This window comes from Crinia signifera, chromosome 11 (genome assembly GCF_055691185.1).
Source record: "Crinia signifera chromosome 11, ASM5569118v1, whole genome shotgun sequence".
Classification (NCBI taxonomy): domain Eukaryota; kingdom Metazoa; phylum Chordata; class Amphibia; order Anura; family Myobatrachidae; genus Crinia; species Crinia signifera.
Window position 1 is genome coordinate 53371337 of NC_139227.1, and position 14210 is coordinate 53385546.

General features: G+C 45.7%; 2 protein-coding genes across 5 annotated transcripts in view; one reads left to right on the forward strand and one right to left on the reverse strand.

Moving 5' to 3' along the window:
* FCSK (fucose kinase) overlaps positions 1 to 582 on the forward strand; it is a 115067-nt gene extending 114485 nt beyond the window's left edge. For all 4 annotated transcript variants that reach the window (XM_083163808.1, XM_083163810.1, XM_083163809.1 and 1 more), the window contains one exon: positions 144 to 582. In XM_083163808.1, coding sequence (XP_083019934.1) covers positions 144 to 233 — 90 coding nt within the window. In that variant the 3' untranslated portion in view covers positions 234 to 582. The remainder of the gene's footprint in view (positions 1 to 143) is intronic.
* COG4 (component of oligomeric golgi complex 4) overlaps positions 1 to 14210 on the reverse strand; it is an 86442-nt gene that overhangs the window by 5496 nt on the left and 66736 nt on the right. The window contains exons 14-19 of the mRNA XM_083163815.1: positions 8704 to 8820; positions 8526 to 8618; positions 8370 to 8453; positions 8199 to 8300; positions 7149 to 7277; positions 6922 to 7065 (exon numbers count right to left, since the gene is read on the reverse strand). Of these exons, the coding sequence (XP_083019941.1) occupies positions 6931 to 7065; positions 7149 to 7277; positions 8199 to 8300; positions 8370 to 8453; positions 8526 to 8618; positions 8704 to 8820 (660 nt within the window). The 3' untranslated portion in view covers positions 6922 to 6930. The remainder of the gene's footprint in view (positions 1 to 6921; positions 7066 to 7148; positions 7278 to 8198; positions 8301 to 8369; positions 8454 to 8525; positions 8619 to 8703; positions 8821 to 14210) is intronic.

The following is a 14210-nucleotide window of genomic DNA, read 5'->3' on the forward strand; positions in this document are numbered from 1 at the left end:
GTGTGAGAATAGCTCCTGCGCAGGTACACGCTCCTAGAACAGAAGGGATCTGCGTCTGTGCTCCTGGTGTATAGCTCGCCCATTTCTGCGCACTAAGATCTCCCAATATTTCACAGTGTGTTCTGACCTGTGCTATATTCCAGGGGCTGGAGAGATGCAGCGCACACACTGTGCAGGTGGATATGGAGCCATTCGCTGTGCACATGGAGACAGCTGCCAAGGAGAACATGTGAGCAAGGGGTCTTCCCTTACTGCAGCGGACACGGAGTATAGTGCAATATAACGTGTCAGCACTGGGGTGCAATAGTTCTGTACCGCAGAGGTGATGGTATTCTCTTCCTAGTACTTTGTTATTGCAGACTATGGCTATACCTCGGATCTGTTAGTGCCTTCAGTACAGCTGCGATGCCATCTCTTGTGCCAGCGGGTGCCCCCTTCCGGGCATTAGAACAGACTGTGCTGTGTAGTTTTGTACCATACGTTCCCTTATTTTTTTACCCCAGGGTGAGGTTTCTGATACACCCTCAGGATCATTTTACAAAACATAGTACCCATAGAAATAAAAGGGCGAGTCTAAGATTATCCACACTCTGGTTGTAGCATTTATTGTAATCAACTTTCAGAAAAGACAAAAACATTATTTTTAATAGAGATGTGCAGGCTCTGATTTCAAAGCAGGATCTTATTGGCTATCAACGGTCAACAACGGTCATGTGATTTGGGATAGCCAATAAAATCCTGCTTTAAAATCAGAGCCTGCACATCTCAAATTTTTAACAATCTATTTTTCAATATATTTTATCCAATTTTCAACAAGTTTTTGCATTCCAGTAATAGGAATTGTTTTAGGTTGAGCTGGGAGCCAGGAATGCACCATTGTTGTCACCGGACCTGACTTAGGACTGATTTCAGGGGACCAAACAGGTGATAGTCCCATGGGCCAGGATCAGGACTGGAGGGAGGATGCTTTCACTCCTCAAAACAAAAGTTATTTTGTTTAACACTGACAGTATAAGCAGCGGCATATACCCGGCTCCTCCTTCATGGCTGACACGTGGCCATTTTTGACTTTCTCTATCCATTCATACACACTTTGCAAAAACGCACTTTCCTCTACCTGCCCATGGCAGCATACTTCTGGGTTACGCCCTCCTGGGTAGATATCTGGAAAGGAACAAAAAGACACTGCCCCCTATATAAGGACCGCCCCCCTTGGGCTCTGTGTCTTTTTTTTTTTTTTTCCCGGGTAGATGGATGGCTTAGCCTGTGAAGAGCTGCAGACGACCCCACTGCCCAGTGCAGGAAGGGGTTATGGTGGGACCTCCTCTGTCAAGAGCTGTAGGGGCGTCAGTCTGCTGAGGTACCCCACTACCAAGTGTGGTGGAGGGTAGCGGTCCCCGGGTGTTGGCAGGCTCTGATAGTTACAGATGGAAGAACCACACCATGTAAGTAGCCCGGCCGGCAACTGACATCAAGAGTAGGCACCCACTGTGACAGGCGCGGTGCTGAAGTCACAAACTGGTGCCCGCACTGGGAGGTGTGGCGCTGCCGGCGTCTGACGTGGAGCAGGCACCCGGGGGGCACCACAGTATAAGAATCAGTCTGCAGTCCAAGTGATTGCTGCAGACGGATCTACAACAGCTGTAGCAAGAGAGGGTATACCAATTTCAAACAGCGCCCAAAAGCCCAGGGTGAGTGGGTCTAATACAAAGTGCAGTAGGGGGAATCAACAAAAAGGTACTTCCATATAATTGATCCACCTGTATCCAGTAATATTCCTCTGATGGATGGGGTGCTTCAGTACATGTAAACAGAGAAGGGCTTATAATAGTGAAGCCTGTTTAATAAACATGTACACATAGAATCCTAAAAAACAATACAATACATAAACAATCATAAAATCCAGACTAGTGAGGAGGATGGGTACAAATTACCAAGAGGTGGATCAGAACTGGGTGTTAATCAGTTCACAAGTGTTCAGTCAAATAATCACCAGTCCGGTCCCGGGTAACAGGGCTGGGGGTCAGACACTTCCTCTGGTTGTCCCTTAAGTCCTCCTCTGTCTGGGATGCTGCCAACAGTACTCCTCCAACGCGTTTCGACCCTTGAACCAAACGGGTCTTTCTCAAGGCACATGCCTTGAGAAAGACCCGTTTGGTTCAAGGGTCGAAACGCGTTGGCGTACCCATCCTCCTCACTAGTCTGGATTTTATGATTGTTTATGTATTATATTGTATTGTTTTTTATGATTCTATGTGTACATGTTTATTAAACAGGCTTCACTATTATAAGCCCTTCTCTGTTTACATGTACTGAAGCACCCCATCCATCAGAGGAATATTACTGGATACAGGTGGAACATCAATTATATGGAAGTACCTTTTTGTTGATTCCCCCTACTGCACTTTGTATTAGACCCACTCACCCTGGGCTTTTGGGCGCTGTTTGAAATTGGTATACCCTCTCTTGCTACTATTGTGATACCTGAAGGATTTTGGGATTGTCCTTCCATACCTAGTTTCTGTAGCGACCTTTTCTGGCGCAGAACCTCTAAGTTTTTTACTCTTGTTTTTGTGGTCACGGATCTACAACAGCTGGCAGACTGGGGTAAGGCCCTGTGAGGCAGCGGCGCTGCTGAGGCAATGGTTTTTCTAAACTTTGGCTGATTAGCTTTTGTTCATTGGCAGTGTACAGTAGCTGTCTGGAGCCTATTCTTATAATGGAGGAAGAAAAAAAAAGCAGTTGACTAAGTCCGGGTAAGCCAGAAGGAGAAGATTGCTGTTATTTCTGTCTTTTATAGCATATGTTATGCTGGGTAATTGATTTTTTGGTAGGTCAGAGACCAGCAAAGAAAAAATTGAACTTAAGGCTAAACACAAGCAGCTACATTCTGCAAAATGTTCCTTATGCGTCAAAGTGCTGCCGGATAAATGTTCAGGCTCGCTATGACAAATGTAAAGGGTCGCAACAAATGGGACCAGCACAAATGAATGAGTTGGTGGCCTTATTAAAAACAGCACTGGCGGATACATTTGTCACAAAGGAAGACTTGGCTAGCGCGCCTTTTAAAAAGAACTAGGGCAGTTCTTTCGGATTCAGATGATTCTGAGGCAGGGCCTGCAGTCAGAACAGAGGAAGGGGAAATCATTCAGGAAAAGGAGGAATTCGATTTCAACCCAGATCTGCTAGATAATCTATTGTCCCTTATTCATAAGTCCCTTAATATTGAAGACCCTCAGGAAGAGGGAAACTTCAGGATTTGCTATTCAGGGATAAGAAAAGTCAAACAATTTCCAAAGTCAAACAATTTCCCTTGGCCAAAACATTAAAAGATGTGGTGGAAGAGGAATGGGGGCACCCGGACAAAAAGGTGACTGTACCTTTTAAGGCTGTCTAAAATGTACCCCTTTGATCCTGAGCAAATTAAAAAGTGGGAGGAGGCGCCCAAAGTGGACGCTACGGTCGCTCGTATATCAAGGAAAACAACGCTTCCGTTGGAGGATGCGAACGTATTCAAAGACTCTATGGAGGAGACTGGATAGAGGAGTCCCCGTTTCAAGGAATTGGGAGGTCAGCTCTTTTCAGCAGTCTTCAAGCAATGCTAGAACAAAGAGTGGTCAAAAAAGTTCCAAGGGAACACGAAGATCAGGGTTGGATATCAAGATTATTTGTGGTAAAAAAAATCCCGGGAGGTTTCAGAACGATTCTGGACCTAAGAAGGTTAAATACTTACGTTATTGTAAAAAAGTTCAGAATGGAGTCGGTCAGGTCCATATTACCGGACATTGAAAAAGGGTCATTCTTAACAACTATCGACCTGAAAGATGCCTATCTACATATTCCTATAGGACACCAAAATTACCTCAGATTTCGGATAAAACAAGTTACCTACCAGTTCACATTACTGCCATTCGGCCTATCGACTTCACCGAGAACGTTTACAAAAGTTCTCGTTGTGCTAGTAGCCAATCTCAGGGTACAAGGCATTTCAATTTGGCCCTATCTAGATGACCTATTCATTTTGGCGCACACAAGGTTGGTGATGGATTATCTCAAGCTACATGGATGGTTAATCAATTATCAAAAAAAGTAATCTAGGACCTTCACCGGCAGTAAAGTATTTGGGAGTCATTCTGGATAAAAAATGTATGTTTGTGAAACAAACACAAGACAGATGGCTGAAGCTAATGTCAGCTGCGCTAGACGCTATTCCGTGGGCCAGATTCCACATGAGAACACTGCAAAAAATGTTTTTAACTCAGAGATGCCAAGAATCCAATGCAGAGAATTTACCTGTCAAAAGGGGCAATCTCAGATCTCGAATGGTGGTCAAATGCTCAAAGATTGAGCGCCGGAAGATAATTTTGCAGCAGAATTGAAACTTGTTGTAACTACAGACACCAGCAAAACAGGCTGGGGGGCAGTGTGCGAAGAAAGATCAGCGCAAGGAGAATGGAGCCAGAAAATGAGTCAAGCACACTCGAACATAAGAGAGATGTGAGCAGTACTGATGGCATGCCAAGCATTTTAGAATCAATTATTGAACAAGGAAGTTGTCATAAGATCAGACAACCAATCAGTTGTAACCTATATAAACAAACAGGGAGGTACAAGCAGCGAAAAACTAATGTCGGAGGTGGCCTTGGTCATGAAATGGGCAGAACTTCACATCAAAAGTCTTACAGCAGTCTTTATTGCGGGAAAATAAAATTTCATGGCGGACACCTTAAGCAGGTACAAACTGGCGCCAGGAGAGTGGGAGCTTTCCCCAAAAGTGTTCACGGCACTGATAGATAGATGGGGATTGCCAGAAGTGGACCTAATGGCGACAGCAAAGAATGCAAAGGGACCTCTATTTATCTCCAGGCATTGGGAGCCGGGGGCATGGCAAACAGATGCGCTGACATCAAATGGGAACGCAGACCTAGTGTACATATTCCCGCCATTTCCAATTATTCACAGGTTATTAACCAAGATACAGAAAGAGACAGTAATAGCAATACTGCCGTACTGGCCGAGGAGACCATGGTTCGCCAAGTTGACAAGGATGCCAGTGGACGTACCGTGGATACTGCCCAATTGCAAAGATCTGATCCGACAGGGGCGGTATTACCAGTCTCAACCAAGCAGCTGGAAGCTAACAGCCTGGTTACGGAGACCAGGATGCTGAAGGGAAAAGGATTCTCACAAAAGCTAGTTGACACTTTGTTAAAAGCGAGAGTCATCTACGTCCAATACGTATTACAGAATATGGAAGAAGTATGTTCACTTCTGTAGGTCAAATGATAAGAACTCTAGGTTAATACCTACTATTCTTGAATTTTTACAAATAGGACTAGAAAATAATCTATCAAGCTCTTTGAAAGGTGCAAATATCAGCTATTGGTGCAATGCTACATATGAGAGTTGCTGACAAATACATACAGAGGTTGGTACAGGCAATTAAAAAAATCAAACCTACGTTTCATAATCCTTTGGCTCCATGGGACCTCAACATGGTTCTAAATGCGTTAACAGAAGCACCTTTTGAGCTGCTGGAAGACGCATCGCTTAAGTATCTCGCTATTAAGGTAGTGTTTCTGGTAGCCATCACATCAGCAAGGAGGGTATCAGAACTACAAGCCCTGTGGGCAAAGGAGCCTTTTCTTAACATTTTCGAGGACAAGGCAGTGCTTAGAACGAATCCTCATTTTTTGCCAAAGGTAGTCTCTAATTTCCACTTAAATCAAGAAATAATACTACTATTTTTTGCACAAACCTTAAGAATTCCAAGGAAGCAAGACTACATAACCTGGACGTGACAAGAGCTCTGAAAATTTACATACGGAGATTAGAGCCCCTGAGGAAGTATAGGAACTACCAAGGCAACCATCTCTAGATGGATAAAAATGTGTATAATCGAGTCTTATAAACTTAGAAAGCTGGAGCCTCCAGTGGGGCTTAAAGCACACTCAACAAGAGCCATGGCACCATCTTGGGTGTAGAAAGAGACGGCATCACTAGAAGAAGTATGTAGGGCAGCATGCTGGTCCTCTGTACTTACATTTACAAGTCATTGCAGAGTGGATGTTCGGTCTTCTGAAGACGCCAGATTGGGAAGAAAAATCTTAAATGCAGTAGTTTTAAAAAAAATTAACTGGCACATATTTAGATAATGAAGCAACCCGTATCCTTTCAATTATTGTTATTATTTATCATACATTACATTCTTGTTGCCCACCCAGTGACGTAACTGCTAGGGTATACACAGAAGTATGCTGCCATGTGGAGGTAGAGGAAAGTACAGATTATTACCTGGTAATATGCTTTCCTCCACCATGGCAGCCGTTTTCCCAGCCCTATGTTAGATCTATATGGAATGTTAAATTCAGTTATGTTATGAAAGCTTTATAATTTAAGACACAGAGCTAAAGGGGGACAGTCCTTATATAGGGGGCAGTGTCTTTTTGTTCCTTTCCAGATATCTACCCAGGAGGGCATAACCCAGAAGTATGCTGCCATGGTGGAGTAGAGGGAAGCATATTAGCAGGTAATAATCTGTACTTTCTCCATACTATGCATAAAGTCTTCAATAAATAGCAGCACCAAACACACACTTAGACCACAAAACATGAATCACAAGGAGGGCAGTCCACTTTTCTTGCACAGCAATCACAAATGTAAGACATTGACTGGGGAGACAGTGGCCTAGTATGGAAAGTGATAGGAGTGCAGCTGATAAATGATCTAATAGAACTGAAGGGCAGATCATTTTTGACTCGCCATCAAATTTAATCAATAAGTCATACAAATATCTGTAAATTAAAGTATAAATGAATGCATGATAATATGTGTCTCCTGTTTTATTTACATATATCTGAATGCTAGCTCTTCATCCGTATAGCACAGCTTCCACCCATGAAAATCTAGACAAGCTCTTACTATGTCTGTCTACAGCCTTAAGCGCTTGATGTCCTCACTGCGGAAGTCTATCCTTAGCGCTAGCACCTGCCGGACCTCAGCCGGAGTGAGACGCCATGTCAGTGGTCCAGAGTTGGGGCCCCAATAATCCAAGATTTCCGTCACCTGTGGTAGGAGGAAGAGCGGTGTCAGAGAGGAGACAAGACATAAATCCTGCGTAGTGACAACACAAACAGACAGGGTCTCACTCTCTCCAGGTTCAGGATGGTGGCCATTTGGGAGAGCCGAGCAAACTTGTCCCGGATGGTCCATGTAGTCATAGTCGTCAGATAGGCGACTAGAGAGCGGAGTTCCTTATCAAACTGCAGCCCCCCAAGCTGTGAGGAGACATAGAACAGGGGGATGATGGGAGGGTAGGGTCTTTCCTCCAATCACAGGCAACATCTGAACACATATACTTGCATAATGATACTTTTTGGTAACCGTAGCCTTTAGATTTTGGGTGAGGCAGTTGCATTGCGTAATATAAATATCTGCTGCCCTATAATAATACAATTCCATCATGTGAGTATGAAATTAAAGGGGAATCAGAGGGAGAACCCAGCTGAAAAAAATCCCTGAAGAAATGTCCCTTCAAGCCTGCGCCTCCTGGACGATGGCTCCGCGCCCCACGGCTGGCCTCCTGGATGCTGGCTCCGCACCCCACAGCTGGCCGCCTGGATGCTGGCTCCGCACCCCACAGCCGCCCTCCTGGATGCTGGCTCCGCACCCCACAGCAGGATAAGGTCACAGTCTTAATTACCACAGAGACAGGTTCCTTGAGCATTAGACACCAAGGGCCTGATTCTGGTTGGTTTGCAAAAGCAAACGCCTCTTTTATTGGACAAAACCATGCAGCACTGCAGGTGGGGCAGATGTAACATGTGCAGAGTTAGATTTGGGTGGGGTGTGTTCAAACGGAAATCTATATTGCAGTGTAAGAATAAAGCAGCCAGTTTTTACCCTGCACAGAAACAATATAACTCCCAAATCTAATTGCACCTGAAACATCAGCCCTACCTGCAGTGCAGCAAGGTTTTGTTCATTAAACAAAGAGTTTGCTTTTACAAATCAACCAGAATCAGGACCAAGGCTGTTGTTGGGTATGAGATGGACTGTGAAGGGTACAAACAACTGGAAATCTGGTTGCACTAGAAAGTAAACCATATATATGGATCATGCATCACTAGTGGCTAATACAATGATTCTATGAATGAATATCACATATTTATGTATAATCGGCTGGAATGTACGCTTACCCTGCTGAACGTGGACTTCAGAACTACTTTCTCCAGCTCAATGGCTATGAGACTGGTCAGCAAACTGGTGAGATTCTCATAGATGACGGGGGACAGCCCGGCCTATAGAGGGAGACATGCGCTGTGACAGTCGCCGTGCAGCAGCAGGAACACATGGTATAGGACACTTACCTTGAACTCGGACATGAGCTGCTCCAGGTTGACTATGAACTGCTGCACCCAGGGGTCATTGGCTTCACAGTCATTAAACTCCTCCTAGTAATGATATTTAGGCAATGAGCTAATAAAGTTGTGTGACAAACAGAAACTCCACTGACAGGACCTCACCTCCTCTATGTTGTGGGACACAGACAAGAAGAGGTTAATCCATGGCTTGACTTGAGGCTTGATGGCCGTACTGTTCAGTTCCCCCAGACCTTCCTGTCCCCAGGGAAACAAGACAGGGTCACTAGCCTCAGACTCACTCATCACCTCCATAGGTAGAGAGCCCAGGGCCCAACCTCACCTGAAGGAGATCTCGGAATTTGTTGGATACTAATGCCATGTCGGAGAGACAGCTTTCAATCTTGGCCTTGGCTTGGTCCCCTCCAAAGTCTTGATTGAACAGCTTTCTGCAGTCGTTCTAGGACAAATGCAGCACACATGGGATATATGGGAACTACAGGAGCTGTGCAGCGTATGTACGATATATGAGAACTAGAGGGAGCTGTGCAGCATGTGAGGGATATATGAAAACTACAGGGGGTTGTGCAGCATGTGTGGGATATATGAGAACTAGACGGAGCTGTGCAGTGTATGTAGGATATATGGGAACTAAAGGGATCTGTGCAGACTATGTAGGATATATGGGAACTAGAGGGTGATGTGCAGCATACGTGGGATATATGAGAACTAGATGAAGCTGTGCAGAGTATGTAGAATATATGTGAACTAGAAGGAGTTGTGCAGCCTATATGGGAGCTGTGCAGCATATGTAGGATATATGGTATCTAGAGGGAGCTGTGCAGCATATGTGGGATATATGGGAGCTGTACAGCATATGTAGGATATATGGGAACTAGAGGGAGCTGTGCAGCATATAGGATATGTGGGAACTGGAGGGATCTGTGCAGCGTATGTAGGATATATGGGAACTACAGGGAGCTGTGCAGCATACATGGGATCTAGAGGGAGCTGTGCAGCATACGTGGGATATATGGGAACTAGGGGGAGCTGTGCAGCATACGTGGAATATATTGGAACTAGGGGGAGCTGTGCAGCGTATGTAGGATATACAGATGGAGAACATCCTCATCTAGCCATCTCCGGATAGCCATGGCTATCCAAGGCCTATTCTCAGCTGCAATACAATACAGTAGGGGATTAGCAGAGTAATCCCATTACTCACTTAATCATATTAAAGGGCTAGATGAGGATGGCTCTATCCCTATGGGAACTAGAGGGAGCTGTGCAGCATATGTGGAATATATTTAAACTAGAGGTATTTGTGCAGCATGTGTGGGATATATGGGAACTACAGGGAGCTGTGCAGCGTATGTAGAATATGGGAACTAGAAGGAGCTGTACAGCGTATGTGGGATATATGGGAACTACAGGGAGCTGTGCAGCGTATGTGGGATATATGGGATGTAGAGGGAGCTGTGCAGCATACGTGGAATATATGGGAATTAGGGGGAGCTGTGCAGCATACGTGGAATATATTGGAACTAGGGGGGCTGTGCAGCGTATGTAGGATATACAGATGGAGCCATCCGCATCTAGCCGTCTCCGGATAGCCATGGCTATCCAAGGCCTATTGTTCTCAGCTGCAATACAATACAGTAGGGGATTAGCAGAGTAATCCCATTACTCACTTAATCCTATTAAAGGGCTAGATGAGGATGGCTCCATCTGTATGGGAACTAGAGGGAGCTGTGCAGCATACGTTGAATATATGGGAACTAGGGGATCTGTGCAGTGTATGTAGGATATATGGGAACTAGAGGGAGCTATGCAGCGTATGTAGGATATATGGGAACGAGAGGGAGCTGTGCAGTATATGTAGGATATATGGGAACTAGATGGAGCTGTGCAGCATGTGAGGGATATATGAAAACTACAGGGGGTTGTGCAGCATGTGTGGGATATATGAGAACTAGACGGAGCTGTGCAGTGTATGTAGGATATATGGGAACTAAAGGGATCTGTGCAGAGTATGTAGGATATATGGGAACTAGAGGGTGATGTGCAGCATACGTGGGATATATGAGAACTAGATGAAGCTGTGCAGAGTATGTAGAATATATGTGAACTAGAGGGAGTTGTGCAGCCTATATGGGAGCTGTGCAGCATATGTAGGATATATGGTATCTAGAGGGAGCTGTGCAGCATATGTGGGATATATGGGAGCTGTACAGCATATGTAGGATATATGGGAACTAGAGGGAGCTGTGCAGCATATAGGATATGTGGGAACTGGAGGGATCTGTGCAGCGTATGTAGGATATATGGGAACTACAGGGAGCTGTGCAGCATACATGGGATCTAGAGGGAGCTGTGCAGCATACGTGGGATATATGGGAACTAGGGGGAGCTGTGCAGCATACGTGGAATATATTGGAACTAGGGGGAGCTGTGCAGCGTATGTAGGATATACAGATGGAGAACATCCTCATCTAGCCATCTCCGGATGGCCATGGCTATCCAAGGCCTATTCTCAGCTGCAATACAATACAGTAGGGGATTAGCAGAGTAATCCCATTACTCACTTAATCATATTAAAGGGCTAGATGAGGATGGCTCTATCCCTATGGGAACTAGAGGGAGCTGTGCAGCATATGTGGAATATATTTAAACTAGAGGTATTTGTGCAGCATGTGTGGGATATATGGGAACTACAGGGAGCTGTGCAGCGTATGTAGAATATGGGAACTAGAGGGAGCTGTACAGCGTATGTGGGATATATGGGAACTACAGGGAGCTGTGCAGCGTATGTGGGAAATATGGGATGTAGAGGGAGCTGTGCAGCATACGTGGAATATATGGGAATTAGGGGGAGCTGTGCAGCATACGTGGAATATATTGGAACTAGGGGGGCTGTGCAGCGTATGTAGGATATACAGATGGAGCCATCCGCATCTAGCCGTCTCCGGATAGCCATGGCTATCCAAGGCCTATTGTTCTCAGCTGCAATACAATACAGTAGGGGATTAGCAGAGTAATCCCATTACTCACTTAATCCTATTAAAGGGCTAGATGAGGATGGCTCCATCTGTATGGGAACTAGAGGGAGCTGTGCAGCATACATTGAATATATGGGAACTAGGGGATCTGTGCAGTGTATGTAGGATATATGGGAACTAGAGGGAGCTATGCAGCGTATGTAGGATATATGGGAACGAGAGGGAGCTGTGCAGTATATGTAGGATATATGGGAACTAGATGGAGCTGTGCAGCGTATGTAGGATATATGGGAACTAGAGGTAGCTGTGTAGCATATGTGGGATATATGGAAGCTGTACAGCATTTGTAGGATATATGGAAACTACAGGGAGCTGTGCAGCATATGTGGGATATATGGAAGCTGTACAGCATTTGTAGGATATATGGGAACTACAGGGAGCTGTGCATCTTATGTGGGCTAAGGAGATTTAGGTCTTACCCGTTAAATCTTTTTCTTCGAGGTCGACGTCAGAGGCCACAGTCTAACGCTGGATAGTGGAGTGGGAGAGAAGCTTCCAGCACCCAAGAGGTTAAACTTCTTCTGCCTCCCAGGCAGGCAGCTCAGTTTTTACAAGCCAAGGCAGGAGACAAGAGAGAAGAAAGAAGAAAGAGAATCCATGCAGGCCCCTGGGTCGCGAGACCTGAACTCATATAGGGTGACCTTCAGGTCTGCCCCAACGTTGTACCAGCATCTGGAACACCTCCGGATGGAGGGCCCATTCGCTGGCATCCAGAGTCTTTATGGCTCAGGAAGTCCACTACCTAATTGAGAACTCCTCGCCCATTGAAAAATGCGGGATGACTCCACCATGGCAGCCCTACTGCGAGTGCCGGCCTGGTGATTGATATAAGCCACCTTTGTCGCATTGTCCGACTGGACCTGCACAGGACGACCCCTAAACCAGGGTTCTGCCAAGCAGAGGGCCCGGAAGACTGCCCTCAGTTCGAGGACATTGATTGATAGTTGGGTTTCCTGAGCATTCCAATGTCCCTGAAATGATCTCCGGCAAGTTACTGTCACCCCATCCGTGGAAGCTGGCATCCGTTGTTAGGAGGGTCCACTGATGGATCCAAAATGGTCTCCCTGCTGTGAGGTAGTGGTCTAGATGCCTCCAGGAGAGGGAGAGATGTAAGGTCGTTGATAAAGCTATCAGCTGAGACCGGATGTTGGTGTAGGATGCCGACCACTTGGTGAGGATCTCCCGTTGTAGTGGAGGTGAATTGGGCATATTCGGCCATGGTGAAGGTTGATACCATCGAACCTAGGACTCTCATGCAGGCATGAATGGACACCCGTCTGAGGGAGAGTAGAGGTCGGATGCGGGACTGCAGAGATCGGCGACGTTCCTCTGGCTGGTAGAGCTTTGATGCACTATATCCAACTGGGCTCCCAGATGGATCATAGACTGTGCGGGAGTCATGGATGATTTGGGCCAATTGATGATCCAGCCATGACGTTTATTTATTTTTATTTATTTACAGTTTCTTATATAGCGCAGCAGATTCCGTTGCGCTTTACAACGTTCTAGGAACATCACCACTGTGTTCAGATGTTCCTTGAGAACGTCTGCAGATTGTGCCAGAATTAACAGGTCATCTAGATACTCTAGTATCCAGACACCCTGGTTGCGAAGTGTGCTGCCCATCATGGCCATGACCTTCATAAACACCCAAGGGGCGGTAGACAGTCCGAAAGGCAAAGCCTGAAATTGAAAGTGACGGTCCTGCATCGCAAACCAAAGAAACCATTGATGTTTTAGCCTGATGGGGATGTGCAGATACTCATCCTGGATGTCTAGGGATGCCATGTAGTCTCCTGGTTGCCAAGGCCAAGACAATGGACCTCAATGTTTCCATTCGGAACTTCAGGATTCAAACAAACAGACAAACAAACGTGTTGAGTCTTTTCAAGTTGAGAACGGGACTATATGTAACATTGGGTTTCCAGACTAGAAAGAGGCTGGCATAGAGTCCTGAGCCTCGATGAGACAAAGAGACCAGTGCTATGACTCCCGACTGTAGGAGCAGTGCTGAGGACCTGTCTTACTGGATTTACCCCTAGAAGACATAACCAGGCTCTATATACACTGAAAACAGTGAAGTAGACAGACAGCTAATAGGCACTGACAGTATATTTCTGACAGGCAGTTATAGTGTTAATGCAGTACACAATATACAGCAAGCATACAAGGCATACAATGCAAACACAAACTCTGTAACCAGTGTCCTGTGAGGATAGGTACAGGGAGGAATGGCACAGGCTCTCTGGCAGTGAAGCAGTGGATCTCTGGATGGCTGAAGAGCTCTGTGTCCCTGGCCGCATTATGGGCCTTATTCTAGTTCACTCTTTCTGACAAAATCCTTCTTAGATGGACAAAACCACGTGCACTGCAGGTGGGGAAGATGTAACTTGTGCAGATAGAATTAGATTTGGGTGGGGTTTTACTTCAAAGTGAGATCTATATTGCAGTGTAAAAATAAAGCAGTCAGTATTTATCCTGCACAGAAACAAAATAACTCACCAAAATCTCTGCACATTTTACAGTTGCCACCCTGCAGTGCACATGGTTTTGTCCATCTAAGAAGGATTTTGTCAGAAAGAGTGAACTAGAATAAGGCCCTATGTGAGAGAGAGGCAGGAAGGATAAGTGGTGGGAAGCAGCTGTTGGGTGTGCCGCCTAATGTCCCTGGGGGAGTGGCTGTGTGAGGAGAGACCACTCCCCCCAATAACAAATGGCCACCAAGGAAAACTGTTCATGCAGTGCCGGTAAAATGGCAGGGATCCGGTGTGCACCGGGCGTCTCCGCTACC